The sequence below is a fragment of the Neoarius graeffei genome, chromosome 18 (genome assembly GCF_027579695.1).
Source record: "Neoarius graeffei isolate fNeoGra1 chromosome 18, fNeoGra1.pri, whole genome shotgun sequence".
In the NCBI taxonomy this organism is placed as follows: domain Eukaryota; kingdom Metazoa; phylum Chordata; class Actinopteri; order Siluriformes; family Ariidae; genus Neoarius; species Neoarius graeffei.
Window position 1 is genome coordinate 37,689,114 of NC_083586.1, and position 23,670 is coordinate 37,712,783.

A 23,670-nucleotide genomic window follows, 5' to 3' on the forward strand; every position below is an offset into this window, starting at 1 on the left:
AGACCAGCCGGCGATCGGCAGAGAGCTGTAGCGCGGCCAGCTGCGCCTTGCCCGTTAGCAGGGGGAGGAGGCGCGCCGCACGCTGTTCCACTGGCCAGCCCGAGGCCTCTGCTGCCTGCTCAAAGAGCATGAGGAAGGCCTCAGGGTCGTCATGCGGGCCCATCTTAGTGAGGGTGAGGGGAGAAGGGCTCGCGGTGATGGAGGTGGTGGACCCTGCCGACGCAAGGAGGTGCCGGAATGCCTGTCAGTCTTCCTGCTGCACCAGCACCAGGGCCTCGAACCGGTGCTCCTGCTCCTTTCGGAGGGTGACTAGCGCCTGGTGCTGGCTCTGCTGGGCCGTGGCGAGGGCATGGACCAGGTCCACGAAGGGGGAGGACTCCATGGGGCTGTTCTTCCTGTGCTCGAATTCCCGGGTTTCAGCACCACTGTAGCAGTTCATATGGGTGGATCACAGAAAGACGGCAGGCCAGGATTAAGTTCCACAAAGAAACTTTTTATTTTACTTAATTTAGCTTTTCAGCTTTTACTCACTCACACACTCTACACACACATGCGTTGTGGTTGGGAGGAAGCTTCCTTCCTCTGCTCTCTCTCTCCTTATATAGGGCGTGGTCACTGGGGAAGACACACAAACACAGATTAACCAACATCAGGTGCAGTGATTCTGCCACTTACCTTCCCTGACTCCGCCCTCCGGTCACAGACTGACGCTTGACCACGCCCCTGCTGCCACAGTCCCTATCTACAGTGGGGCAAAAAAGTATTTAGTCAGTCACCAACTGTGCAAGTTCTCCCACTTAAAAAGATGAGAGAGGCCTGTAATTTTCATCATAGGTACACTTCAACTATGAGAGAAAATGAGAAAAAAAAATCCAGAAAATCACATTGTCTGATTTTTAAAGAATTTATTTGCAAATTATGGTGGAAAATAAGTATTTGGTCAATAACAAAAGTTCATCTCAATACTTTGTTATATACCCTTTGTTGGCAATGACAGAGGTCAAATGTTTTCTGTAAGTCTTCACAAGGTTTTCACACACTGTTGCTGGTATTTTGGCCCATACCTCCATGCAGATCTCCTCTAGAGCAATGATGTTTTGGGGCTGTCGCTGGGCAACACAGACTTTCAACTCCCTCCAAAGATTTTCTATGGGGTTGAGATCTGGAGACTGGCTAGGCCACTCCAGGACCTTGAAATGCTTCTTACGAAGCCACTCCTTCGTTGCCCAGGCAGTGTGTTCGGGATTATTGTCATGCTGAAAGACCCAGCCATGTTTCATCTTCAATGCCCTTGCTGATGGAAGGAGGTTTTCACTCAAAATCTCACGATACATGGCCCCATTCATTCTTTCCTTTACACGGATCAGTCGTCCTGGTCCCTTTGCAGAAAAACAGCCCCAAAGCATGATGTTTCCACCCCCATGCTTCACAGTAGGTATGGTGTTCTTTGGATGCAACTCAGCATTCTTTCTCCTCCAAACACGACAAGTTGAGTTTTTACCAAAAAGTTCTATTTTGGTTTCATCTGACCATATGACATTCTCCCAATCCTCTTCTGGATCATCCAAATGCTCTCTAGCAAACTTCAGACGGGCCTAGACATGTACTGGCTTAAGCAGGGGGACACGTCTGGCACTGCAGGATTTGAGTCCCTGGCAGCGTAGTGTGTTACTGATGGTAGCCTTTGTTACTCTGGTCCCAGCTCTCTGCAGGTCATTCACTAGGTCCCCCCGTGTGGTTCTGGGATTTTTGCTCACTGTTCTTGTGATCATTTTGACCCCACGGGGTGAGATCTTGCGTGGAGCCCCAGATCGAGGGAGATTATCAGTGGTCTTGTATGTCTTCCATTTTCCAATAATTGCTCCCACAGTTGATTTCTTCACACCAAGCTGCTTACCTATTGCAGATTCAGTCTTCCCAGCCTGGTGCAGGTCTACAATTTTGTTTCTGGTGTCCTTTGACAGCTCTTTGGTCTTGGCCATAGTGGAGTTTGGAGTGTGACTGTTTGAGGTTGTGGACAGGTGTCTTTTATACTGATAACAAGTTCAAACAGGTGCCATTAATACAGGTAACGAGTGGAGGACAAAGGAGCCTCTTAAAGAAGTTGTTACAGGTCTGTGAGAGCCAGAAATCTTGCTTGTTTGTAGGTGACCAAATACTTATTTTACCGAGGAATTTAACAATTAATTCATTAAAAATCCTACAATGTGATTTTCTGGATTTTTTTTTTCTCATTTTGTCTCTCATAGTTGAGGTATACCTATGATGAAAATTACAGGCCTCTCTCATCTTTTTAATTGGGAGAACTTGCACAATTGGTGGCTGACTAAATACTTTTTTGCCCCACTGTAATTTTACTTAACTAAAGATGATTTTTGCATCTCACGAGTTTATCAGTTTCTCTTCTGCTCAAATAATTCTGCAAAAAAATGATAATATTTTTCTCAAAAAAATGTAGTTATTGCATGGCCAGATTCTGTGTTGCCTAATAGCAAACTTTTGTAACATGGGACTTTTCACTCTTGTTCTTTCTGTCATTGACGGTAAATCATGTCACATCCTCCACATTGTCCAGAAACAAATAAACCCACACAATCTGCCAGCCCAACCCTCCCTGCATGGGGAACCAGTATAAAAGTCTGCCCTTGCTCCCGCTGGAGTGCATTTTACATATCAGAGCAGACCTGGAGTGAGAAGACAGCCGATCATGAAGCTGCTCTTGGTGTTCTGTTGTGTGTGCTCCATTCTGGCTCTGAGCTACGCAGCACCGGTGTGAGTATCTTCTGCAAAGCAGAGAAATTTCAGTTCAACATGGTTTTATTTATTTCTTTTAATTTCATATTGTACTATTCTGGGTACAGACTACAGCATCAGATCAATAATGGATGGTCAAAGTCACTAGCTCATGTTGTTTTTTTTCTTCAACGTCAGCAGTTAACTTTACTATTAACTCTTTCAACTCCCAGGTCCAGACTCACATTCTTCACTCTTATACTTACATATCTTTCCTATTATTTTCACTGAAGATGCTAAATTATCCATCCTACAGTAGTTAATAAATAATATGCTTAAATGTCAATATAAAATCTAAATGTACATTTCAACATAAACATGAATGCTATTTCTTTTTCCATTACAGTAACCAGGATGTTACAGGTAGGTATATATGTTTCTACTTTACCGATTCATTTTTCTCTCATTGATTGATTTAGCCACAATTTAAAACATCATTAAGCCTGATTCGATGAAATGGCTTCATCTGTATTTGTTAAATGTCATAAACCATTTAATATGTATTTCTTTTTTACTCATAACTGCTGTTTTAGATCAGCCTGGAGAAAATCCACAAACTGGTGATGATTCCCATTACAATGTCAAGTATGACCGCTGTGAGGGTATTGAGTTTGACGCCATAGCTCCTGATGAGAAAGGAAACGCACTCTTTTTTAAAGGTTAATTCACTTCAATTTTATTTCTACAGCACTTTTAACAATATACATTGTCTCAAAGGCGTCCTGGGAGGAGTCTTGATGATTACAGCAGCAGTTCTTAGAAGGTACAAATCTACAGATACTTCATCTACAAGTGAGATTATACGCTGAAGCAAAGCTGAGTGTTCGGTATCAACTGATCTGGGAAAGTATAAATCTTTATCGTGTCCATGTGGGATCACTGGCAGCAGCAAGGACTGAATCACAAGTACAGAAAGCTAAGCAGAAGTAGAACATCAGGATGAATCGGGGTGGGTTTCCCAAAAGCATTACAGCACAAAGATCATCGTTAAATGGTAGAGCGAGCATCACAATGAACACTCTCTCTCCTAGTTAAGATGCTCTTAGCGTTAAGAGGCTTTGGGGAAACCCACCCCAGGTTGGTTCAGAGAGTATGAAGTGTGTCAGAATTTGATTAAATAATGATGGTTCATTGATTATATTCACTCTCATACATACTGTATACAGTATGATTTCTATCAGTTCCTGTCTTGGTGATCCACTGGTTTTGTTTTGTTTGTTTGTTTTTGCTAGCACACACGATCTAACTGAGCCTTTATGAGCTGGAACAAGTGTGTAGGGCCACTGGAACTAAAGTGACAAAACTTAATGCAGATCATAATGCTCTTGGAGGCCAGAAATAACATTTCAATCACACCATGATTCAGATTCCTCGGTTATTATCCATTGCATCTCTAAAGAGAAAATCTGCGCATGGTGGTGTAGTGGTTAGCACTGTCGCCTCACAGCAAGAAGCCTCTGGGTTCGAGCCCAGTGGCCGACGGGGGCCTTTCTATGTGGAGTTTGCATGTTCTCCCCGTGTCTGCGTGGGTTTCCTCCGGGTGCTCCGGTTTCCCCCACCATCCAAAGACATACGGTTAGGTTAACATGGAGTGGCCTTGGGCTGAAGTGCCCTTGAGCAAGGCACCGAACCCCCAGTGTGCGGTAGCATAGCTGCCCACTGCTCTGGGTATGTGTGTGTGCTCATTGCTCAATTGTGTGTGTTCACTGCTTCAGATGGGTTAAATGCAGAGAGGAATTTCACTGTGCTTAAGTGTATGTGTGATGAATAAAGTGTTCTCGTTCTTACACCTTTCTTTCATGTTTATTCTCAAGTACTGTCGTCTTAAAGCTAATGCCGAAAACCTATCTACATTTAGCAGATGCTCTTATCCAGAGCAACATAACATACCCAGAACAGCTGGGTGTTAGGTGCCTTGCTCAAGGGTATTTCAGTCATTCCTGCTGGTCCAAGGAATTGAACCACTGACCTTTTGGTTCTAAAGCTGCTTCTCTAACCATTCAGCCATGGCTTCCTATCTAAGACTTTGTCTTAGAACTTATCTAAGAACTTGAAATTATAAAGTTCTTCCTGAATCTTTGGGAAAAACAAGTTATAATATTATAAGTAAAGTATTTTTATGTCAATAAATATTTGTGAGGGGGCGTTGTGGCTCGGGTGACTAAGGCGCCATGCCGTGGATCCGGGGGTTCGGTTCCGACCCAGGGTCGTTTCCCGGTCCCTCCCCGTCTCTCTCTCCCGCTCATTTCCTGTCCTGTCTCTGCACTGTCCTATCCAATAAAGGTGAAAAAAGCCCAAAAAATATCTTTAAATAAATAAATATTTGTGAGACTTTTACACCAAAATAACAATTAAAGTCAAAGTCCCTTTCATGCCAGAATCTGGTCTTCCCGGGCAGTCTCCTGTCCCAGTACTAACCAGCTCTTTAAGGTGTATGGGTGTGGCGCCAATCTCTGCTGCAATAGCCCTCAGCCTCTTGCCTATACAGCTATGATGACAGTGGGAGAATAGTCCTCTGATAACCACAAGAGTTTGACTCCCCACTTGCATCTGTATTACAGCATGCCTTGCCAGATGGCAGTAGGTACCATTTTTATGATGGTCTTTGGTATGATCCGACCATGCGTAGAACTCGCAATCTGCCGGTCGAGAGGCAGATACGCTAACCACTAGGCCAACTTGCAGTCAAAATATCAATTAAAGCTATTACAATATACAGTACAGTTAAATCAATATCTGCTTTGACCTTACTCAATCTTTTTACCAGAGGCCAAAAATTTTTATTTCTGCCTGTTTTTGGGCATGCCCATGTTCAGCATTGAATTTATTTTTGATGTCACTCTGCAGAGTAGAAAAGTAGACACCCCAACACTCCACCATTCTGCCCCTGGGTTTTTAAAATTTTGCAGTTTTTTCTTTTTCTTTTTTTTACCTTGCCAACTAGGTTTAAATGTTATAATTTTTTGTAGTGGGTGTGTGTGGGATGTTACAATCAAAAACATTTTAGTTGTGCTGTTTGTTTTATCTCTGTACCAGTGTTATTGTGGAGCGATGTGAATCGATTGCCCAGCAGGAAGCTCACACCCCTGCCATTGTTCATTGCCCTACTCACCAGCAGCTAAACTCAGAGTCACGATACTCCACACACAGAAACCCAAAAGTGTCCTGACTAATCTTATAACAGACTTGCGGTGATAAAATAATTCATTTGTTTGCACCGATTAAAAAAGTCTCAGAAGTCTATTTCCATTCTGCTGGCAGAATGAAACAGCAGTATACTACGAGAAAGGGTTAAAGATCCAAACATTACAGCACTTAAAATCACATAATTGTCAGATGGAACCTTTAAGTTCAGAACTTCTGATTTGCCCCATTTGCTGACAAAACAATGAACATTTCTGAAATGTGAAATTTGGTGATTTTGATTTTAAACTCAACAGGTGACCATTTATGGAAGGGGTTTTCAGGCCCTGCTGAGCTTGCAAATGGTACATTCCAGGAATTAGATGAATATCATCACCTGGGTCATGTGGATGCAGCCTTCCGCCTGCATAATAAAGACGAGGAAGATGGCAAACATCATGACCATGTCTTCTTCTTTCTGGTATGACATCCTATGGTTTCTCAGCCATTTACACATTATCATGTCTGCACCGAGAACATTAGGGTTTTCTAGTCTTCATCAAGATGCCTCCAGGTTTCAGTTATATTTTTAACTTCAATCAGGCAGCTTCAAGAAATAAACATATTCAGTCCCGAAAATAAACGACCTGCTTTTTAATTAAGTATGATGAATTTGATAAAGTAGTATCAATATATTACAGGATGACAAAGTCTTTAGTTACTACAACTACACTTTGGAGGAAGACTTCCCTCTGAAGATCGAGCAGGTGTTTCCAGGTGTTCCCAGTAACCTCGATGCAGCAGTGGAGTGTCCAAAAGGAGAGTGCAACACTGACTCGGTCCTGTTCTTCAAGGGTGAATATATTTTCTAATTTCTATGTCTATTATAATCTCATGCACTGTGATATTGTGATATCAGCAGATGTTTACTTAAGGCCAGATACCACTGACAAAAATGTTGATTTTGCTTCCAATATTTAAAAATAAATGTATTATTAGTTTCAGAAATTGATATATTGATATACACTTTTTAAAACAAAAAAATGATTATATATATATATATATATATATACACACACACACACACACACACGAAGGCTGGCCCTTATGGTCCAATTCCACAGAATGCTGGCTAAAACAGAAAGGTGTCAGCATTAACTTTTTCAGCAGTTTGTGCTGACCATATGGGCTAGCCCGACACATATGACCCTGTTGCCAGTTCACTGGTTGTCCTTCCTTGGACCACTTTTGGTCAATACTAACCACTGCGTACCAGGAACACCCCACAAGATGTGCCATTTTGGAGATGTTCAGACCCAGTCATCTAGCCATCACAATTTGGCCCTTGTCAAAATCGCTCAGATCCTTACGCTTGCCTATTTTTCTTGCTTCCAACACATCAATTTCAAGAACTGACTGCTCTCTTGCTGCCTAATATTTCCCACTCCTTGACAGGTGCCACTGTAATGAAATAATTAAATAATATTGGCTGGCTTTGAGTGGGTATATCAGATATATTACATTCAGCTAGCATGATACTGAATGAGTCGAAGATGAGTAGCTGAATGGAATATATCTGATATACCATGAAAAAAGCCAGGCAATATTATTATTATTATTATTATTATTATTATTATTATTATTATTATTATTATTATTATTATTATATATACACATTTGATGGAACAATTATAGATTTTACAAAAAGTTATGAACGGGGGGGGTACTTACCAATATTGAATGCTGATTCTGATCGAATGTAATTCAATGTTCTAACAATAAAAATGGTACAAGTCCAAAAGGCCTCAACAACAACCCAACTTGTATACAAGCTATATCCAGGTAGACAGTTCAAATTCAAAGTTACTTTTGGTAGGAGTTAATTGTTGCACTGCAGTTGTTCAAAACAAAAGGGCTTTGCTGAGTGAAGTCCACGAGTGAAGTTCTCTTGTAAAAGTCTCCATCACTTTTCCTCACCTCCAAGTAGAACTTTGACATTATTTCCGCTAAATCTTTTCCATTTTTTTGGTGTCCATTGCTCTGTTTTTCTCTTGTAAATATACATGAAAAATATCCAGTGACGTTTTGGTAGCCTTTCAGGTGTTCAGCACGGCTTTCTCTTTAAATCTTCCCCTTTTAATGAAGCAAACCTTGCCACCATGTTTGCGTACAAATTATCACAGTCACTCACTAGAGCAGAAATTTTATATCTCCGACGTGTCTTTTCCAGTTTTTTGATGTCCATTGGTCTGTTTTTCTCTTGTAAATATGCATGAAGAATACATAATGAAGTTTTGGTAGCCTTTTGGGTGTTCAGCACGTCTTTAGTTTCAGTTTTCAGTTTATTTATATCGTGCTTAATCCGAGCACTGAATTAACCCCGTCTTCTGTCTCTCCCTGCTGACAAAGAAATGATTGTGCGCATGCGCAGCAGAAAAGTTTTGTCATTGGATCTTCACATGTGACGTCATGTTGTCGTGACAATGTGCAATATCTCATCTCATCTCATTATCTGTAGCCACTTTATCCTGTTATACAGGGTCGCAGGCAAGCTGGAGCCTATCCCAGCTGACTACGGGCGAAAGGCAGGGTACACCCTGGACAAGTCGCCAGGTCATCACAGGGCAATGTGCAATATTATAACAATATTGCATGCTTATTCTCCATTGGGGAGAGTGGTGTAATACATGGAGGATAAGCGATATGATAACAATATTGCATGCCATCAATAAACCCACTAGAAGGAAATAGAATACATGTTTTTATTCCATGGAAAAAGTGACCCGTAAGTATAATAATCAATGTTATTCACTTCACCTGTCAGTGGTCATAATGTTATGGCTGATCAGTATGTGTGTGTAAAAACTTTTTTTTTTTATTTAATAATATTACAAGCTTTTGATCAAATGTGTGGAACTCTGAACATCAGGGTGATTTTTTTTAATCAACTGAATACATTTAATGTAGTTTTTAATTTTGATGCAAATTTTTTTTTTTACAAATCTAAAAATAAGTCTAGTTTATTAGTAAAGAGCGAAAAACCAAGCCCATTAGTGTGTAGTGACTGGTCTTAATATTTTCATTCTTGTGTTGTACTGGTGTACTCACATCTCTTTTTAGACTTAGTTTTAAATACAGTGAGGCCCAAAAGTCTAAGAGCACTAATGGAAAAATCTTCTTTTATGCGGCACAGTGGTGTAGTGGTTCGCACTGTCACCTCACAGCAAGAAGGTCCTTGGTTTGAGCCCAGCGGCCAGCGAGGGCCTTTCTCCCTGTGTCTGTGTGGGTTTCCTCCGGGTGCTCCAGTTTCCCCCAAAGCCATGCAGGTTAGGCTAATTGGTGGCTCTAAATTGACCGTAGGTGTGAATGTGAGTGTGAATGGTTGTCTGTGTCTATGTGTCAGCCCTGTGATGACCTGGCGACTTGTCCAGGGTGTACTCCGCCTCTCAGCCATAGTCAGCTGGGATAGGCTCCAGCTTGCCTGCAACCCTGTAGGACAGGATAAAGCGGCTACAGATAATGGATGGATGGATATATATATATATATATATATATATATATATATATATATAAAACCTTCTATTTTGTATTCTTATCGAATTTAATACAACAATTTTTAGTGAAAATTAAATATTTACATGAATTTCAGTTTCTTAGTATCTGATTCGTCCCCTTTTTGCTTTAATGACAGTGTGAACTCGACTCCACATGAACTCCACAAGTTTGTGCAAAACCTAATGGTCCATTTTACATCAAATCCATCAGAGTCTCATCTGAACACATGTTTCATGATACAATTAGAAGACATGAGGAACAAGGAAAATCTGAGATTTTGGACAAAGCAGTTAACATGGTCGATATCACGCATTTGCTTACATTTAAATAGGAACCGAGAAATAGTGCAGAAATGCAAATATTAAATATTCAAGCTGTTGAACAGTTACTTTCTTTACATTAAAGATTTCAAAATCCAAAACCTTCTGTTTATTTCCGTCTCAGACTTTTGCACCCCACTGTATATAAGAAGTTGTGGGTGGTAGAAAAGGGCAACTGGACTTGCTTGAAGATTCTTGAAAACGTTTCACCTCTCGTCCAAAAGGCTTCCTCAGTTCTGTCTGACTAATAGGGACTAATCTCCCTATTAGTCAGAAAGAACTGAGGAAGCCTTTTGGACGAGAGGTGAAACATTTTCAAGAATCTTCAAGCAAGTCCAGTTGCCCTTTTCTACCACCCACAGTTTAATATGACCTGGATGATTGAGAATCTTCACAGACATGTACACAAGAAGATAAATCTCGCAAAAGAAACTAGGTCTTATATGTCTAAAATGACATATTATTCTGTATTATATTGACACGAGGGTGGCACGGTAGTGTAGTGGTTAGCGCTGTCGCCTCACAGCAAGATGGTCTGGGTTCGAGCCCCATGGCCGGCGAGGGCCTTTCTGTGTGGAGTTTGCATGTTCTCCCCGTATCCGCGTGGGTTTCCTCCGGGTGCTCCGGTTTCTCCCACAGTCCAAAGACATGCAGGTTAGGTTAACTGGTGACTCTAAAATGACTGTAAGTGTGAATGGTTGTCTGTGTCTATGTGTCAGCCCTGTGATGACCTGGTTACTTGTCCAGGGTGTACCCCGCCTTTCGCCCGTAGTCAGCTGGGATAGGCTCCAGCTTGCCTGCGACCCTGTAGAATAGGATAAAGCGGCTAGAGATAATGAGATGAGATATTGACACGAGTGTTTTACTGGGAAATACGCCACTCATATTTTTCATATGAGCTAAATCTGGGATATGGAGAACCAAAACCATGACATAAATCTCTATATGTCAGTCGTGAGGAAATTGATGAATTGTTTTGATAAATTTGGGTACTTTTTGTTTGTGAATGTGTCTGTATAATGAAAAGAAAATCACACACTGGCTTGAAGATATGACTTTTATCTTCTCGTATTGAAAAGCTCACATTTTTATCCAAAATACAGCGCGGATCTGAGTGACATATTTCCCGATATTTCACTCCGATGATGTCACTCCCAGTGTTTTCCTGCTGACTAGACGTGCGTTGTTAAACTGATTCAGAATTAAAATTCTTTTAATTAACTTGTGTATTGGTTTGTGGATGTGCCTGTATAATATAAAGAACATTACATGGTTGTGTGAAGATATGAAGTTTATCATCGCATGTTGAAAAATATTTCACTCATTCGCTTCACTCACTCGTCAATATTTTCACCACTCGAAGATAAACTTCATATCTTCACGCCACCGTGTAATATCCTCTCTATTTTTAATCATCAGGACATGATGTGTACCACTTTGATATCAAGACCAAGACGGTGAAGAAGAAGGTGTGGGATCGCTTGCCTGTCTGCACAGCTGTGTTCCGCTGGCGTGAGCACTACTACTGTTTCCATGGTCAAAACTTCACCAGATTTCATCCCGTGTCTGGAGAAGTGGAAGGGGATTATCCCAAGGAAACTCGACGTTACTTCATGAGATGCCCAAATTATGGTGCGTGGTCAAGCCTACAAAAAGTGTTGCCTAATTTCCTCCTTTTTATGTGATAGTTGTTCTTAATAGCTCTGACCTCTGTTGACTGGTTGGGTGTTAAGTCAATCTTATAATCACCTTAGACAAGCAGTAGCAATAATATTAGATAAACATGTTTATATAGATGGCATGACCAAAATGGTGTCTGGCAGAGGACTGTCGAAATAGCAGCTAGCTAATGAAAAATTAACTTTACCTTGCTAGCTTGATAGATTCCATGCAACACAAGTTAAAAATGATATGAACTTCCACAATTTCAGTCAAGTTGAGTCAAAACTTTCTCAAATGAATATTGATTTACATTAGTTTCCACTATCTAACTTGGCAAATGTAATGTTAACTTGATTTAACTAATGATTTTGACCGAAACAACAGATATAATTAACTTCCATGGAAACTAAATAACCAAATATTAGCTGTGAAGCAGCTGCTATCTATTCAGATTAATGCAAGAATGGTAATTCATGCAAGAGGTCGGCTGCAAGTAGGCCAGCTAGAGCTAATAATGTTGCTCAAGCATGTTAACATTACATTAGCTCTCAATAGCGTGTCGACTTGCTAGCTATATTTATGAATTTAGACATTTTCAGCCAAGTATACAAGTTGAGTAAATCGTCCCAAATGAATGATCTAAATTTGAGACTTAGCCAGATGTAATGTTATAAATAAAGCACAAAACATAAAGTTAACAAAATCCACAATGCTAATCTACATAATTAAGATTATGACCTGCTAAAACATAATTTAACATACAGAAAATCAGGAAAATTGTTCAAAATATAATATCCACACAAATATAATTATATGTTTTTTTAAATAATATACATGTGAATGAAAATGGAGGCACAAAAATGCAGCAAATATACCGTATAATATGCTACTTTCATGCAAATCAATCAGCTTGCACATTTTTAAAACACTCAAACCTTTAGTAAACTTTCAGGGCTTCGTTGTATATTTCCCCACAGTTCATAATTGTATTGTTGTATTGTATTGTTACTTTGTCATGTAGGTCATGGGGCTGGTCAACGTAGGCCTCAATGTAAACTTGATGCCATCACCACAGACAGCACTGGCAAATCATATGCTTTTATAGGTGAGTGTCATTTCCTACAGCACTGTTGGTGAGAACAGTGGAGTAAGAATACAGCAGATTTCATATGAAAAAAATCAACTGAAATATCAATCTTACTACAATTTCAGACACATTATACGTTAGATTGGACTCACAGCGTGACGGCATTCATCCTTTCCCCATTGTACGATTATGGAAGGAAGTCTCAGGACGTGTCGATGCAGTGTTCTCTTTTGATGAAAAGATTTACATCATCCAGGTAAAATAAAATACTGTATTACATTTACAGTAAGAGGCCGAGAATGTCCATTGTGCCAAGAAACGTAACTTTGGGTGGCATGGTGGTATAGTGATTAACACTGTCGCCTCACAGCAAGAAGGTTCTGGGTTTGAGCCCAGCATCTGACAGGGGCCTTTTGTGTGGAGGTTTTTGTTAGTTAGTTAGTTAGTTAGTTAGTTAGTTAGTTAGTTAGTTAGTTAGTTAGTTAGTTAGTTAGTTAGTTTGTTTGTTTGTTTGTTTGTTTGTTTGTTTGTTTGTTTGTTTTTAATCTGTTCCTGCCTGTGTTTGTCTTTCGTCCATGTTTGTTTCTGCCTGTGTTTGTTTTTTGTCTGTTTCTGCCTGTGTTTGTTTTTTATCTGTTTGTTTTCTGCCTGTGTTTGTCTTTTGCCTGTTTTTTTTTGCCTGTGTTTGATTTTTTTTGCCTGTGTTTGGGTTTGTTTGGGTTTTTTTGGCTGTTTCTGCCTATGTTTGTCTTTAGCCTGTGTTTGGGTTGGTGGGGTTTTTTTTGCCTGTTTCTGCCTGTGTTTGTCTTTTGCCTCTGTTTGTTTTTTGCCTCTTTTTTTGTCTATTTCTGCCTGTGTTTGCTTTTTGTCTGTTTCTGCCTGTTTGTCTTTTGTCTGTTTTTGTTTCTGCCTGTGTTTGAAGGTTCTGGGTTTGAGCCCAGCATCTGACAAGGGCCTTTTGTGTGGAGGTTTTTTGTTTGTTTGTTTGTTTGTTTGTTTGTTTGTTTGTTTGTTTGTTTGTTTGTTTAATCTGGTTCTGCCTGCATTTGTCTTTCGTCCATGTTTGTTTCTGCCTGTGTTTGTTTTTTTGTTTTGTTTTTTGCCTGTGTTTGTTTCTGCCTGGGTTTTTTTTTTTTTTGCCTGTGTTTGCTTCTTTTTCTGCCTGTGTTTGTCTTTTGCCTGTGTTTGTTTTTGTCTGTGTTTGGTTTTTTGTCTGTTTCTGCCTGTGTTTGGTTTTTTGCCTGCGTTTGGCTTTTTATCTGTTTGTCTTTTGTCTGTTTTTGTTTCTGCCTGTGTTTGTGTGTCTGTTTCAGTTTTTCTGTCTGTATTTGTTATTTTTCCCAGTATTTCTGTCTGTTTCTGATTTTCCTTTGTATTTGTTTTTGTTTGATTGTTTCTGTCTTTCTATCTTCCTTTTTCAGTTACTCCTTCATTCCATCCTTCCTCAATGATGGAAGCTGTTAGCTACCTAGCGGTATCAAAGCCAGTCACCCTCTTATTCATAGCTAAATTGTATTTGTGGCAGTTTTCCCCCTATCTTTCTTTGCCACGTTGATATGTAATAAGTGTAAGCAGGCTAGGATTACCTAACTAAAGTTTTACTCACTGATAAAAAATAACACAAACTCATGTGTGGGGGTGGCATGGTGGTGTAGTGGTTAGCACTGTTGCCTTACAGTGAGAAGGTTCTGGGTTCGAGCCCAGTGGCTGGTGGGGGCCTTTCTATATGGACTTTGCATGTTCTTCCTGTGTCTGTGTGGGTTTCTTCTGGGTGCTATGGTTTCCCCAAAAAACATGCAGGTTAGGTTAACATGGGGCAGCCTTGAGCAAGGCACCTAACCCCCAACTGCTCCCTGGGTGCTGTGGCATAGCTGCCCACTGCTCTGGGTATGTTTGTGTGTGTCCACTACTTCAGATGGGTTAAATGCAGAGGATGAGTTTCACTGTGCTTGAGTGACAAATAAAAGTTTCTTCTTCTTTTTATAACTTTCAATAATTTTAGCAATACCATCCTCTATTTATTTTGTGCCTGTCAAATTACAACATCTCTATTAACTCATTTTACAATCATCCAGTGCCAGCTTGGTAGTACCAATGACTCAAACTCACAACCTTCCAATCAGTAATCCATAGCCCTTACCACTGAGTCAACACTGCCCCACAAATAATTTCAACATATTTACTTTTCCCTGATTATTATATAAGGAATAAAACATGACAAGTTACACTGTTACAGAGTAATAATCACTGATTCAGTGGTGTCATGTGACACAAAGTAGAGTTACTGTTACTACCCAGTGTTGAGTCTTTTCTAATAACAGCTGTGGCAGCGGGGGCGTGGTCTAGCATCGGTCTGTGACAGGAGGGCGGAGTCGGGGAAGTTAAGTGGCAGAATCATTTCACCTGTTAATTGATGTTTGTGTGTCTTCCCAGGGACCGCGCCCTTCTTAAGGAGAGAGAGTGAGAACAGAGGGTCTCTCTCGATAACCAGACAGCTAATGTGTGTGCGTGTGTCTGTGTGTGCGTGTTTACAGCTGAAAAGCTGAATAAAGAGAGTTTTGTATGCTCAGTTCTGTCCTGCCGTCCTTCTGTGCTCCACCCCTTTACACGAACTGCCACAGTGGTGCTGAAACCCGGGAATGAGCACAGAAGACCACAGCCCCATGGAGTCCTCCACCTTCGCCGACCTGATCCACGCCTTCGCCACGGCCCAACAGAGCCAGCACCAGGGGCTGCTCGCCCTCCGAAAGGAGCAAGAACAACGGTTCGAGGCCCTGGTGCTGGCGCAACAGGAAGATCGTCGGGCGTTCCGGCACCTCCTCGCGTCGGCGGGGTCCACCAACTCCACCGCCGCGGGCCCTTCCCCCCTCACCCTCACGAAGATGGGCCCGCAGGACGACCCCGAGGCATTCTTCACGCTCTTTGAGCAGGTAGCAGAGACCTCGGGGTGGCCGGTGGAACAGCGCGCCGCGCGCCTCCTTCCCCTGCTAACAGGAGAGGCGCAGCTGGCCGCGCTACAGCTCCCCGCCGACCGCCGGCTGGCCTACGCGGACCTTCGCCGGGCCGTCCTCCAGCGGGTGGGACGCACCCCAGAGCAACATCATCAGCGTTTCCGCGCTCTGCGCTTGGAGGAAGTCGGCCGGCCGTTCGCGTTTGGCCAGCAACTCCGGGACGCCTGCTGGCAGTGGTTGAGGGCCGACAGCTGCGACGCCGAGGGACTCATCGACCAGGTGGTACTGGAACAGTTCGTCGCGCGTCTACCAGCGGGAACCGCAGAGTGGGTCCAGTGCCACCGCCCGGCGTCGCTGGATCAGGCAATCGAGCTGGCGGAGGATCATCTGGCGGCTGTCCCGACGGCAGGACAGCAGACGACCTCTTCTCTTCTCCCCTCTCTCTCTCTCTCTCTTCCTCCTGTGTCTTCTCCTCGCCCCATTCCCCCACCGCGGAGACGGGGGCCGGCGCCACCTCAGCCGGCCCGCCGCACCCGCGGTGCCCTTCCGTGTCTCCCTTCTGTGTCTGTCTCTCCCCCCCCTCAGGTGAGTGAGCCCCAGAGCACTAGTGCAGAGAGGAAGCCTGGGCCGGTTTGCTGGCGCTGCGGGGAACCGGGCCACCTCCAACAGCAGTGCTCGATAATGGAGGTGGGCGCGGTGGTTCGGATCCCCAACGCGCCAGGAGCCGCCCTCGATCGGGCCGGAGCGTATCGCATACCGGTGAGTATCCAAGGGGATACATATCAGGCGTTGGTGGATTCTGGCTGTAATCAGACCTCAATCCACCAAAACCTGGTGCAAGACGAGGCATTGGGGGGAGCACAATTGGTGAAGGTGTTATGTGTGCACGGGGATGTTCACAACTACCCTTTAGTGTCGGTCCACATTATTTTCAGAGGGGAAAAATTTATAGTGAAGGCGGCGGTTAATCCTCGCCTTACCCACTCTTTAATTTTGGGGACTGATTGGCCGGGATTTCGGGGTTTAATGACGCACTTGGTCAAGAGTGGGTCCTGCCATTTGACAGGGGGAGGTCCCAGTGTCGCTTTGGCGGGAGCAGCTGTCACAGAGCCGTCTACGTCATCTCCGCGCCAGAGTGAGGAGCCGCCGGCTCCTCCTCTCTCTATTGGGGAATCCCTCGCGGATTTCCCGTTAGAGCAATCGCGAGACGAGACTCTGCGGCATGCGTTTGACCAAGTGAGAGTAATCGATGGTCAAACGCTCCAGCCGAACGCCACCCCGTCCTTCCCCTACTTCGCGATTATGAAGGATAGATTATACCGAGTGACGCAGGACACTCAAACTAAAGAGCGAGTCACGCAGCTGTTAATTCCGAAGAGCCGCCGGGAATTGGTATTCCAGGCGGCTCACTTTAATCCCATGGCTGGACACTTAGGGCAGGATAAAACACTAGCCCGAATAATGGCCCGATTCTATTGGCCGGGGATTCGCGGCGATGTCCGTAGGTGGTGTACGGCATGCCGCGAATGCCAGTTAGTAAACCCAGCGGCCATTCCAAAAGCGCCTTTGCGCCCTCTACCGTTAATCGAGACCCCGTTCGAAAGAATTGGCATGGATCTCGTCGGGCCATTAGATCGGTCAACACGAGGGTACCGCTTTATATTGGTTCTGGTGGACTATGCAACGCGATACCCGGAAGCAGTGCCTCTTCGCAATATCTCAGCACGCAGTATTGCGGAGGCGCTCTTCCGCGTCATCTCCCGAGTTGGAATCCCGAAAGAGATTCTGACTGATCAAGGCACCTCGTTTATGTCACGAACACTGAAGGAACTGTATGGGTTATTAGGTATTAAGCCGATCCGCACCAGCGTTTATCACCCACAAACGGACGGCTTAGTGGAACGGTTTAATCGCACCCTTAAAAACATAATTAAGAAATTTGTAAGTGAGGACGCGCGTAACTGGGATAAATGGCTCGAACCCTTGCTCTTTGCAGTGCGAGAAGTCCCCCAAGCCTCCACGGGGTTCTCCCCGTTTGAATTATTATATGGGCGTAAGCCGCGCGGCATTTTAGATGTGCTGCGAGAAAATTGGGAGGAGGGACTTTCACCAAGCAAAAATGAAATTCAATACGTTATTGACCTGCGCGCAAAACTCCACACACTCACACAACTAACCCAGGAGAATTTGCGGCAGGCCCAAGAACGGCAAACCCGCCTGTACGACAAGGGTACGCGCCTTAGAGAGTTTGCACCGGGAGAGAAAGTACTCGTACTGTTGCCCACATCGAGCTCTAAATTAGTCGCCAAGTGGCAAGGACCCTTTGAGGTCACACGGCGAGTCGGGGACGTCGACTATGAGGTGAAACGAACGGACAGGGGTGGGGCGCTACAGATTTACCACCTCAACCTACTCAAACTCTGGAACGAGGAGGTCCCCGTGGCGTTGGTGTCGGTGGTTCCAGAGAAGGCGGAGCTGGGGCCGGAGGTTCAAAAAGGAACATTAGCATCACGTCCCTCTCCGGTCCCCTGTGGAGACCACCTCTCCCCGACCCAACTCGCGGAGGTTGCCCAGTTGCAGACCGAGTTTTCGGACGTGTTCTCACCCCTGCCCGGCCGCACTAACCTCATAGAGCACCACATTGAGACGCCCCCGGGGGTGGTAGTGCGTAGCCGCCCTTACAGGTTACCCGAACACAAGAAAAAGGTGGTTCGGGAAGAACTCGAGGCCATGCTCGAAATGGGCATCGTCGAGGAGTCCCACAGTGACTGGAGCAGCCCGGTGGTCTTGGTACCCAAGGCCGACGGGTCGGTCCGGTTCTGTGTGGACTATAGAAAAGTCAACGCGGTGTCTAAATTCGATGCGTACCCAATGCCTCGTATTGATGAGTTGCTCGATCGGCTAGGCACGGCTCGTTTTTACTCGACACTGGATTTAACAAAGGGTTATTGGCAGATCCCCTTGACTCCATTATCCCGTGAAAAAACGGCCTTTTCCACACCGTTCGGCTTACACCAATTCGTCACACTTCCTTTTGGGCTGTTTGGGGCGCCTGCTACGTTTCAGCGGCTGATGGACAGGGTCCTCCGCCCCCACGCCACCTATGCGGCCGCGTACTTGGATGATATCATTATTTATAGTAATGACTGGCCGCGGCACCTACAACACCTGAGGGCCGTCCTTAGGTCGCTGAGGCGGGCGGGTCTCACGGCCAACCCGAAGAAGTGTGCGATTGGGCGGGTGGAAGTACGGTATCTGGGCTTCCACTTGGGCAACGGGCAGGTGCGTCCCCAAATTAACAAGACTGCAGCAATTGCGGCCTGCCCGAGGCCCAAGACCAAAAAGGGGGTGAGACAGTTCCTGGGGCTGGCTGGCTATTATCGTAGGTTTATACCTAATTATTCGGACGTCACCAGCCCGCTGACTGATCTGACTAAAAAGGGGGCACCAGATCCGGTCCAGTGGACGGAGCAATGCCAGCGGGCTTTTTCTAAGGTTAAGGCTGCACTGTGTGGGGGGCCACTTTTACACTCCCCTGACTTTTCTCTCCCTTTTATGTTGCAGACGGATGCGTCGGACAGAGGGCTGGGGGCCGTTTTGTCCCAGCAGGTGGAGGGGGAGGATCGCCCTGTCTTGTACATTAGCCGCAAGCTGTCGGTGCGTGAGGGGCGCTACAGTACCATCGAAAAGGAGTGCCTGGCAATCAAGTGGGCGGTCCTCGCCCTCCGGTACTACCTGCTGGGACGCCCTTTCACCCTCTGTTCGGACCACGCGCCCCTCCAGTGGCTCCACCGCATGAAGGATGCCAATGCGCGGATCACCCGTTGGTATCTGGCACTCCAACCCTTTAACTTCAAGGTGATCCACAGGCCGGGGGCGCAGATGGTCGTGGCGGACTTCCTCTCCCGTCAAGGGGGGGGGGAGTCGGCTGCGGGCCGGACGGCTGCCCGGCCTGAGTCGGGCGGTGGGGGTATGTGGCAGCGGGGGCGTGGTCTAGCATCGGTCTGTGACAGGAGGGCGGAGTCGGGGAAGTTAAGTGGCAGAATCATTTCACCTGTTAATTGATGTTTGTGTGTCTTCCCAGGGACCGCGCCCTTCTTAAGGAGAGAGAGTGAGAACAGAGGGTCTCTCTCGATAACCAGACAGCTAATGTGTGTGCGTGTGTCTGTGTGTGCGTGTTTACAGCTGAAAAGCTGAATAAAGAGAGTTTTGTATGCTCAGTTCTGTCCTGCCGTCCTTCTGTGCTCCACCCCTTTACACGAACTGCCACAACAGCATTTCACAAAGTGTTTAATTCCTCTTGTACTACAAATACACCTCTTTATTAATGAAAAAATGATGTCATCCTTTATATCCATTTATAATTACACAAAACATCCACAAAACAAGTTAATAAGAAACCAAGAAAGAATAACTTCCTCTGCCTCGAAACACAATAATTTTAATCTGTTTATTATTCGTCTTAGGTTATGTGGAGTGTCTGCCAAACAAGACCCTGTGATTGAAGTGTTCAATAGCTATATTGTATTATGTTATCATAAATAGAGCATTACTGTAAACCTGTGGCAGCTAGTACAATTGTCAGAGCTAGTGTTATAGAATATAGAAAACAAATGAACACCTTCTTACCAATCAGAGTCGAAAGTTAAACACGGGTGTGGTATAATTAACAATTATTCACCGACGTGAATATCAGTGAATAATAACCGAGATGAAGTCGAGGTTATTATTCACCGATATTCACTGAGCCTGAGGTGGATTTTACTGTAAATACAAAGGTGATGTCTTGTCTTGTCTCGTCTCGTCTTCATCCGCTTATCCAGGGCCAGGTCGCGGAGGCAGCAGTCTGAGCATGGAAGCCCAAACTTCCCTTTCCCCAGACACATCGGCCAGCTCCTCGGGAAGAACACCGAGGCGTTCCCAGGCCAGCCGAGAGACATAGTCCCTCCAGCGTGTCCTGGGTCTTCCCCGGGGCCTCCTCCCAGGGGGACATGCCTGGAACACCTCCCCAGGGAGGCGTCCAGGAGGCATCCGAAAGAGATGCCCAAGCCACCTCAGCTGATTCCTCTCGATGTGGAGGAGCAGCGGCTCTACTCCGAGCTCCTCCCGAGTGACTGTGCTTCTCACCCTATCTCTAAGGGAGCGTCCAGCCACCCTGCAAAGGAAACTCATTTCGGCCGCTTGTATCCACAATCTTGTTCTTTCGGTCATTACCCAAAGCTCATGACCATAGGTGAGAGTCAGAACGTAGATCGACCGGTAAATCGAGAGCTTCACCTTTTGGCTCAGCTCCTTCTTCACCACAACGGACCGGGAAAGTGACCGCATCACTGCGGAGGCTGCACCGATCCGCCTGTCGATCTCACGCTCTATCCTTCCCTCACTTGTGAACAAGATCCCAAGATACTTAAACTCCTCCACTTGAGGCAGGACTTCTCCACCAACCTGGAGAGGGCAAGCCACCCTTTTCCGGTCGAGAACCATGGCCTCGGACTTGGAGGTGCTGATTCTCATCCCAGCCGCTTCACACTCGGCTGCAAACCGCCCCAGTGCATGCTGAAGGTCTTGGTTTGAAGAAGCCAACAGGACAACATCATCCACAAAAAGCAGAGATGAAATCCTGTGGTTCCCAAACAGGATTCCTTCCAGCACATGGCTGCGCCTAGAAATTCTGTCCATAAAGATTATGAACAGAACCGGTGACAAAGGGCAGCCCTGCCGGAGTCCAACATGCACTGGGAACAGGTCTGACTTACTGCCGGCAATGCGAACCAGACTCCTGCTCTGTTCGTACAGGGACCGGACAGCCTTTAGCAAAGAGCCCCGAACCCCATACTCCCAAAGCACCCCCCACAGAATACCACGAGGGACACGGTCGAATGCCTTCTCCAGATCCACAAAGCACATGTGGACTGTTTGGGCAAACTCGCATGAACCCTCAAGCACCCTATGAAGGGTATAGAGCTGATCCAGTGTTCCATGACCAGGATGAAAACCGCATTGTTCCTCCTGGATCCGAGGTTCGACTATTGGCCAAATTCTCCTCTCCAGTACCCTGGAGTAAACCTTCCCGGGGAGGCTGAGAAGTGTGATTCCCCTATAATTGGAGCACACTCTCCGGTCCCCTTTCTTAAAAAGAGGGACCACCACCCCAGTCTGCCACTCCAGAGGCACTGTCCCCGACCGCCATGCCATGTTGCAGAGGCGTGTCAGCCAAGACAGCCCCACAACATCCAGAGACTTGAGATACTCAGGGCGGATCTCATCCACCCCCAGTGCCTTGCCACCGAGGAGCTTGCAAACCACCTCAGTGACTTCGGCTTGGGTAATGGACGAGTCCACCTCTGAGTCATCAGCCTCCCCTTCCTCAATGGAAGATGTGATAGTGGGATTGAGGAGATCCTCGAAGTATTCCTTCCACCGCCTGACAATGTCCCCAGTCGAGGTCAACAGCTCCCCACCCGCACTGTAAACAGTGTTGGCAGAGTACTGCTTCCCCCTCCTGAGGTGCCAGACAGTTTGCTAGAATTTCTTCGAGGCCGACCGATAGTCCTCCTCCATGGCCTCACCGAACTCCTCCCAGTTCTGAGTTTTTGCCTCCGCAACTGCCCGAGCTGCGGCACACCTGGCCTGCCGATACCCGTCAGCTGCCTCAGGAGTCCCGGAGGCCAACATGGCCTGATAGGACTCCTTCTTCAGCTTGACAGCATCCCTTATTTCCAGTGTCCACCACCGGGTTCGGGGATTGCTGCCACGACAGGCACCGGAGACCTTGTGGCCACAGCTCCGAACAGCCGCATCTACAATGGAGGTAGAGAACATGGTCCACTCAGACTCAATGTCCCCCGCCTCCCTCGGAAGCTGGGAGAAGCTCTCCCGGAGGTGGGAGTTAAAGACCTCCCTGACAGAGTGCTCAGCCAGACATTCCCAGCAGACCCTCACCATACGTTTGGGCCTGCCAGGTCTGTCCGGCTTCCTCCTCCGCCAGCGGATCCAACTCACCACCAGGTGGTGATCAGTTGACAGCTCAGCCCCTCTCTTCACCTGAGTGCCCAAGACATAGGGCCGGAGATCAGATGAAACAACAGCAAAGTCAATCATCGACCTCCGACCTAAGGTGTCCTGGTGCCGCGTGCACTTATGAACACCCCTATGCTCGAACATGGTGTTCGTTATGGACAAACCGTGACTAGCACAGAAGTCCAATAACAAAACACCACTCGGGTTCAGATCGGGGAGGCCGTTCCTCCCAATCACGCCCCTCCAGGTGTCACTGTTGTCGCCCACGTGAGCATTGAAGTCCCCCAGTAGAACAATGGAGTCCCCAGTCTGAGCACCTCTCCGTACCTCTCCCAGGGACTCCAAGAAGGCCGAATACTCTATACTGCTATTTGGCCCGTAGGCACAAACAACAGCAAGAGCCCTCTCCCCAATCCGAAGGCGCAGAGAGGCGACCCTCTCGTTCACTGGGGTAAACTCCAACACATGACGGCTGAGCTGGGGAGCTATAAGCAAGCCCACACCAGCCCACTGCCGCTCACCATGGGCGACTCCAAAGGTGATGATCGAAAATAGATAGATAGATAGATAGATAGATAGATAGATAGATAGATAGATAGTATTTTTTTCAATCTTCAAAAGCAGCATGCAAATGTAATGCGCATAGACTTGTGTCACTTATCTATGCCAACTCGCATAAAATACTTTGTTTTGAAACAGATAAAATAAATCACAACTCCAGCTTCCCTTTGAATAGTTTTAGACCAAACTTCATGGCACCTTTAGTGCTTTTAGGATCAGCATTTTCTTTCATAATTTGTAATTGTTCCTCACGGTGGCAAAGTGATTGGCCACCATTTTGCCGAGTCGCTCAAGGTGATTATCGAGAAATAGTCTGAATCTCTCGACCAATCAGCACACACGATTTTCTATAATCACCTGCATATTTATACTCATAATTATTAAGATACAAATTAACTGATGCCATCATCCATCCATCCATTATCTGTAGCCGTTTATCCTGTCCTACAGGGTCGCAGGCAAGCTGGAGCCTATCCCAGCTAACTGATGTCATCAGTACAATGTAACTGAAGCTTACTAAGACTGACTGTGTGTGTTATTGCATTACTACTTTATTGTATAATTCTGCATTTTAATAACAACAGGTATTTCACATTTA

At 45.5% G+C, this 23,670-nt stretch overlaps 1 protein-coding gene across 1 annotated transcript in view; it reads left to right on the top strand.

Moving 5' to 3' along the window:
* The first annotated feature begins 2,707 nt into the window (after positions 1-2,707).
* hpxb (hemopexin b) overlaps positions 2,708-23,670 on the top strand; it is a 22,987-nt gene continuing 2,024 nt past the window's right edge. Inside the window, exons 1-8 of the mRNA XM_060898775.1 lie at positions 2,708-2,764; positions 2,869-2,907; positions 3,380-3,452; positions 6,234-6,397; positions 6,618-6,771; positions 11,211-11,423; positions 12,475-12,558; positions 12,666-12,796. Coding sequence (XP_060754758.1) covers positions 2,708-2,764; positions 2,869-2,907; positions 3,380-3,452; positions 6,234-6,397; positions 6,618-6,771; positions 11,211-11,423; positions 12,475-12,558; positions 12,666-12,796 — 915 coding nt within the window. The remainder of the gene's footprint in view (positions 2,765-2,868; positions 2,908-3,379; positions 3,453-6,233; positions 6,398-6,617; positions 6,772-11,210; positions 11,424-12,474; positions 12,559-12,665; positions 12,797-23,670) is intronic.